The sequence below is a fragment of the Balaenoptera physalus genome (genome assembly GCF_965194825.1).
Source record: "Balaenoptera physalus genome assembly, chromosome: 2".
Taxonomy (NCBI): domain Eukaryota; kingdom Metazoa; phylum Chordata; class Mammalia; order Artiodactyla; family Balaenopteridae; genus Balaenoptera; species Balaenoptera physalus.
The window spans coordinates 5,378,034-5,385,105 of NC_138883.1; the positions used below are offsets into that span (position 1 = coordinate 5,378,034).

The 7,072-nt window shown below is 44.1% G+C and overlaps 1 protein-coding gene across 1 annotated transcript in view; it reads right to left on the reverse strand.

Annotated features, from left to right (window-relative positions):
• Positions 1-6,777, reverse strand: part of EVL (Enah/Vasp-like) — a 161,827-nt gene extending 155,050 nt beyond the window's left edge. The window contains exon 1 of the mRNA XM_082450307.1: positions 6,234-6,777. Within this exon, the coding sequence (XP_082306433.1) occupies positions 6,234-6,238 (5 nt within the window). The 5' untranslated portion in view covers positions 6,239-6,777. The remainder of the gene's footprint in view (positions 1-6,233) is intronic.
• Between the last annotated feature and the right edge of the window lie 295 nt (positions 6,778-7,072).

Sequence of the window (7,072 nt, forward strand, 5' to 3'; positions counted from 1 at the left end):
TGGCCTAACTCAATATTATAAAAAGAAAAAGGTCATTCACATTCCTACGTTAAGTCCAAACCCAGAAGCAGAAGATGCCTTTCCCACAGCCTTAAAGACAAAGACAGACAATCCATCTTCAAACACAGGAGCTACAGAGGACTTGAGAACAGGGCTCCCCCCACTGGCAAGCAGATGCAACCACACCATTTACTTCTGATTCCTTTCCTAGTCCTTTGCTTTTTGGGAGGGGAACCTCCAATTTAAGACCAGGAATAAAGTTCTTTTCATTAACTTTATCTTTCTCTCTTCTTTGCTTAAAATTTATCAACAGCCTTTGGTTCCAGTAATACTACTATTCTGCTAACTTAAACTTAATCAGAGACGTACCCTAAGATTTATCTACAGACATTATCATCGTATTATTTACAATGATGAAATCCTAAAAACAAAGCTAACTGTCCCAAACTTGGGGTACTGGTAAATAAATTATGGTATATCATCCGATAGACTATTATGCAGCTATTTTAAATGTTTTCAAAGAACATTTAACGAAGGGGAAATGCATATATGTTGAATGTAAAATGCCCAATACAAATACACAGTCTAGTATCAATTCTGTGAAAATGTTACACTTACACATGAAAAAGATAAAGAGACTATACCCCATGTTTAATGGGTTATCCTTAAACAGCAGGATCAATGCTGATTCTTATTGTCTTCTTTATACTACATTTAAACCAGAAAAATAAAAACTGCCACTAGAAGTCACTTCTATGAGGTCTTCTCCTTTCAGGCTAAGAAAGAGAAAAAGCTGTTTGCTGAGGGGACCACTGTCCTTCCCACCCCACCCTGACATCAGCTGGAGGTGCTCTTCTCTAAGTTATCATCACACTATCAACGCACTTAGGACATTCACTCAACTCGGAGTCACCAAGCTTATAGTCTACCGCAAGGTTCAAACCTGGGTAGTATATAGATTACCTTTAAAGGGAAAAAAATCTTCATGTGAAACAATGCCAATTTATTTTCATGTAGCTTATTTATGTGCAATTAGAAAACTAAGTTTAAATTTCTTATGTTTATGTAACTAGATACAAACAAAACTACCAAACCAGCAAAATTCAAAAGGACATTACTTTAATAAAAAGACGTTGTTGCTCATATTAAAAATCATCACCCGCAAGGTAAATATAGTAACAGCACAGGTCTAAAAACAGACAGAACAACAGAAGAGAGCCAAAGGTACACACATAGAAGCGCCACAACCCCATAGCTGGTCTCCCGAACACCTTCCAAAGATACCTGGAGGAATGCTCCCCTGCCCCTATCCTGCAGCAATAAGCTCTGAGATGTACTTGTGTTAGCTAGTGCTGGCTAACTGTGGGATGTGAAGACTGTGTCTGTGCTTGGGTATCTCATGCTGTACCCTGTAATTGCACTGCATTCTGCAGAACTCCAAATTGATAAAGTGCCCTTGGCCCAGATGAGGTAGTTCCCTGGCACATAACCAGACCTGTGAGATGGTAGGCTGGCCATGCCTTACACACACAAGGCTGGCCCTGGCGGGGGCAGGCAAGCTTTCTGAAGATTGGAGGCGATCCTGCTTCAGATGTTACCATGCAACCCTGGAGAGGATTTTGGGATCTGCATGTTTGTTCTGCCATCCAACTTAGAAAACATTCCTGATACCTCTGCCATATATCTACTAATATAATCAAGTATCTGATCAGCAATTTTTTAGAAAAATGTAACTTTGATCTTTACCTCATATTCCAGACAATTTGAAGGATGAACTTTTGTGAAATTTTACATATAAAAGAGAAAACAACTTAATACTTACCGAACTACTAGACAAACGCTAAAACATAAGAAATGATGCAAAAATCACAAAGAAAATGACTTGATAACATAAAAATCTTAAACTTCTATATATCAAATCTTTAAAAGATAAAAGGCAGAGGGGGAAAACGTTCACAGAAAAGAACCTTCCCAACAGATAAATGACTAAAGTATATAAGCAGAAATATACTGTATACTGCGTATGTGGGCATCTTTGTTTTTAAGTAGAAAAAGGATGCAGAAAGGGATTTAGTAAATTTTTGTAAATCTTTTAGGGATAGAAACTATTTGGGGGAGGGGAGGTTTGGCCCCTTCTACCTCCTTACCACCTAATCCAGTGTCAGGCAACGGTAAGGCCTCGAAAAATGATTTCTGAATGAGATATGAGAATACATAACGTCTCTTAGGAAAAGGGAAATAAGAATTCAGGCAATAGTCTAGAAAATTAAGAAAAACTCAGACACAGCCTTAATTATCCAAGTCAGCAAAACAGTGACTTGGATAATTCACCATGTCCACATATTTTAGCAAAACTAAAATATGTGGACATGTGCCTCAAATGTTCAGTTTATTTGTTAGAATGCATCTCTAGCCCTATGTCTTTCTGAGACACTCCTGAAAAGCGTCAGTTTAGAGGCTCCATTTCAGACCATTTTCAAAACGTCGTATCTATGTACTCCCATGAGATTATCTAGCAAGAAAAATGTGTCATTTTCATTAAAAAAAATTCAGACTGACAAAAAAGAAAGTATTTTTCACAGATGAGCCACATTGCTTATAAATATCCAAATCAAATGAATTGACAACAGAGGTAATGATGAACAGATCTCCTCAACTCATTTAGGTCCATTTGCAAAAGCCATGTACCTCAAGAGGTACATGTAAATATACACATATAGATGTTTAACTACAAACAGTCTGCAACAGAGAACCATGTTAAACTGTTAGCAGCGTTTTAAAAAAAATCTGTGTAAAGAAAAAGGGTAACTGAATGACTCATTTTGGAAAAAGTATTTAAAAACTTTCATTTCTATATCCATGCCTTGTCATTTGATCCCCCAAAATGGGATCTGAGAATACTATTATGTCATTATTGATCAAAAAATGAAATGTTCTATTCAAGTGGGCCAAGAAAGGGGGAATTTTTATCAAATAAACAATTAAGGAAATCAAGACAGGAGAAAGAAATGAATATTAAAAGAAGAGAGGAAAGCACCTGCTTCCAAAATCCTCTGCTTTACAGTAATGATCTGCCATTTTTTCAATTAATTACATATTAAGAGGACATAAAGATTTATTCTTAAAGTTATCTTGATTCTAAGCACATTTCACAAACTAAAATGATCAATATAGTTATAACACAAAAAAATTGGTGTTGTTATTCTCCACAGCTTCTGTAACCGGGTAGCTTGAGTCTCCTCCGAAATTGAATATTGACTCAAACTGCTCCTAACATGCATACACCAGGGACTTTTACTTCCAGTAAACATGAACTTAGTAAATCAGAACAATCCGCCAGCTGAAAAGAACTAGAAAAGCAAGGAAAAAAACAGAGTAAGTATCTGCTTGGAGGCCTGGAGGAAGAAGGGCTATCAGAGGCTCAGGGAGGTGAGTTCAGTATTTGGGGCTACTTTCCCCTGGAGATGTCTGCCAACTTTGAAGGGAATCCTAAAAGTGTGGCTTTAGGTTGGAGGGTAAAGGTCCTGGTGAAGAGCTGAACATGAGCACTAAAGGTGAACAGAACAGGCTGGCTCTCGCAAGGACTGAAGCTCAGCTTAGAAACAGCCCAATTCCTTGAGGCTACACTGAAGTGACCCCAGCTTATAAGTGTCCCATTTGTCTGACAAAAGCAAATGTGAATTATCTCTGGAAGAGAAAAACATCTTCTTAGGCCTCAAATTATTTCTACAAACAATTCTGCAAATATAATGTCCAGCACGGAATTAAAAAACAAATACAACTAGGCACAAAAGGAGATAAGACAATATGAATGAAAACCAAGAGAAACAGATGTTGGAAATGACTCACAAATACTGCCATAATTGGACAAACATTGAGATAATTATACATACTACATTCAAGGAGATGAAAGACAATATTGATAATTTTGGCAGACAGCTGGAAACTATAAAAAAAAAAGCAAATGGAAATTAAAGTATCAAAAAATATATAATAACTGAAATTAAACAGTCAATTGATAGGAAAGATAAGTGAGGAGATAACCAGAATGAAGGACAAAGAGACAAACAGAAAACACAGAAGGAAGGTTAAGAAAACACAGAAGGAAGATACAGTGAAATAGCCTAACATGTATAATGGTAGCCCCAGAAGGAAAGGTGAGGGAGAATGGGACAGAAGCAGTATTTGAAGTCCTAATGGCTCATGACTTCCAAAACTAATGAGAGACATAAAGACGAAGACTCAAGAAGCCCTAAGTTATAAGTTATAAAAAAAAAAAAAAAATCCATACTAAGGACAGCACAGAAAAAACTGCTGAAAACCAAACACAGAGAACATTTTAAAAGCAGCCAGAGAAAAAGACGACTTTCAAAGAACGACAGACAAGTTACTTCTCAACAGAAACAATCCAAGTCAGAGACAATGAGGTATCTTTAAAGTGCTAAAAGAAAGCAATGGTAAACCAGGAATTCTGTAACTACTGAAAAGACCCTTCTAAAATGGAGGAAAATGTTCTAAAATTAGATTGTGGTAAGGGTTTCATAACTGTGAAAATACTAAAAACCACCAAACTGCATACTCTAAATGGGTAAATTTTATGGTATGTGAATTATATCTCAATAAATCTGTTTCTTTTTTTCAAATGAAGGATAGTGACATTTGCAAACAAACACTGTAAGAATTTGTCACCAGCAGACCTGCACGAGGAATTCTAAAGGCTATTCCTCAGATGGAAAGAAATGATCCCAAATGGAAGACTGGAAGATGACAAAGGTGGCACTGGGGAAAAGATGACCTTTCTGATAAACAGTACTGAATAAATGGTTCTGCTAAATATAAAATTTGACCGCTTTTTCACAAGTTACAGAAAAGTCACAAGTGAACTGTAGATCTTAATTTGAAAGGCAGAACGGTAAGATTTTTAGAAGATGTCATAGGAAACTATCTTCTTGACTTTGGAATAGAACTCCTACAAATTAGGAAGAAAAAGACATGTAAACCCCAAAAGAAAACACTTTCGAACAGGCACTTCATAAAAGAGGATACCAAATAAACATGAAAAGATGTTCAACCTCATCAGTCAGCAAGAAAGTGCAATCGGAAACCACAATGGGATACCTCACCAGGATGGCTGCACACTCACCAGGATGGCTAAAATGTAAGTGTTGACAAGTGTTGACAAGGACATGGAGCACGAGAACTCTCATACACTTGCTGGCGGGAGCGTAAATTGGTACAAAAACACTTTGGAAACTTGGTGTTATCTCCTGAAGTTGAAGATATGGGTACCTTTTGACCTAGAAGTTCCACTGCTGGGTATATACCCAACAGAAATCAATGTACCAGGAGATGTATAAGAGTACTCAAAACAGGATTATTATTAATAGTCCAAAGCTAGAAACAATTCAAATGTCTACCAATACCAGAATAGTTAAATTGTAGTATTTCATACAGTGCAATACTATAGATTAATAAAAATGAACAACGGTTACGACATAATGGATGAATCTCAGAAGCATGTTGAGTGAAGAAGCCGGACACAAAAGAATATACATTTCATTACTATTTCATTTATATAAAGATCACGAAACAGTCAAAATGAAACGACGGACACTATAGTTTTTATGGGATATATGTTTGGAAGGTAAGATCACACAGACAAAAGGCAAGGACGTGATTATCCCCAAAAAGTCAGGATTGGGTTACCTCTGGAGAGAGAATTCCGAGCTCCTGGGTGCTGGCAATGTTTTTTCTCGAACTGGTAACCACCAGTCCCCCTGGCTGGGTGATAAACCAGTAAGTGGTACATTGCGGGTCTTGCACTTGACCGGCGTGCAAGAAGAAAGGAGACGGGGACAAGAAAAAGGGAGCAAAAGCGGGCAGGCAGCCCCAGGTGGAAGGAAACGACCACTTAACGTGTAAGCTCTGGGCGCTGGCACAGGGAGGCTTCGACCAAGGGTACAGAGCCCCGGGGAGGGAGGCCGGAGGGGCTCCGGGCCGGGCGCGGCCACACCTGCCGCGGGGTCGGCCTCCCCACGCGGCCCCCAGCCCCCACGTGTGCCTCCCGCGAGCTGCAAAGGCCGGCACCGCCCGCTGCTTCCAGAAGGCCGCCCACCCCGACTCCCCCAGACCCTCTCACGGTCCCCCACGCCCCCACGGTGCTCCCAAAGCCCGCCCAGCGCTCCGGACGCCGCCCGCCCGGCCTCCCCACGCCCAGGCGCCCGCCGACTCACCTCATTGTCGCTGCCGGGGCGGGCGCGCGGGGCCGGGGGCGCGGCGCGGGGCGCGGGGCGTTAGCGGGGCAGCCGGCCCCGGGCGCGGCGGCTCCGCGTCTCGCTGGGCTGCGGGGGGCAGCGAGGGCTCATCTTCTCGGGGCTGGCGTCCGGGCCGCTAGCTGCGGGGACGGGCTGCGGCGGCGGCGCCTGACAGCTGGGCCCCGGCCCCTGCCATCTTGGCGGGCGCGTGCCCGGGCCGCCGTGTGCGCACGCCGCCGGGGGGAGGGGAGTGGAGGGGAGGGGGCGAGCGTCGCCCGGGTCCCTCCGGCCGGGGGAGCGTGCGCCCGCCCGAGACTCGGGGCGCGGTCCCCGGGCGGGCGCGGCCGGCTGCGAGGCCGCCGACGGAGAGGCGAGAGGGCGCGGGCGGGCGAAGTCAGCCCGCGAGTCGAAACTGAGGGGAGAGCGCGCGCGGCGGCCCAAGCCCGACACAAAAGGCGCGGGGCCCCACCGCCCGCGCCTCCAGGAGAGCCGAGCCGGGGTCTGCGAGGGGCGGGGCGGAACCTCGGGGGGCGGGTCGTGAGGGCCCGGCCGGGCCGCAAGGGGCGGGGCTTCGAAGGAAGGGTGCTCAGTGAGGGGCGGGGAGGAGCGCTGAGGGCGGGGTGGGACTGGCGGATGTGAGAGGGGCGGGGCTTAGAAGAAAGCGCAATCAGTGAGGGGCGGGGCCGCGGAGGAGGGCAGGGCCCAAAGTGGGCGGGGCGCTGGCGCGGCACGTGGAGCGCTGTGTCCTCCTCCCCGCGCGGGGCGCCTCTCTCAACTGCAAAGGCAGCTGAGCGCGCCGGCGTCCGTGCGACTTGGCC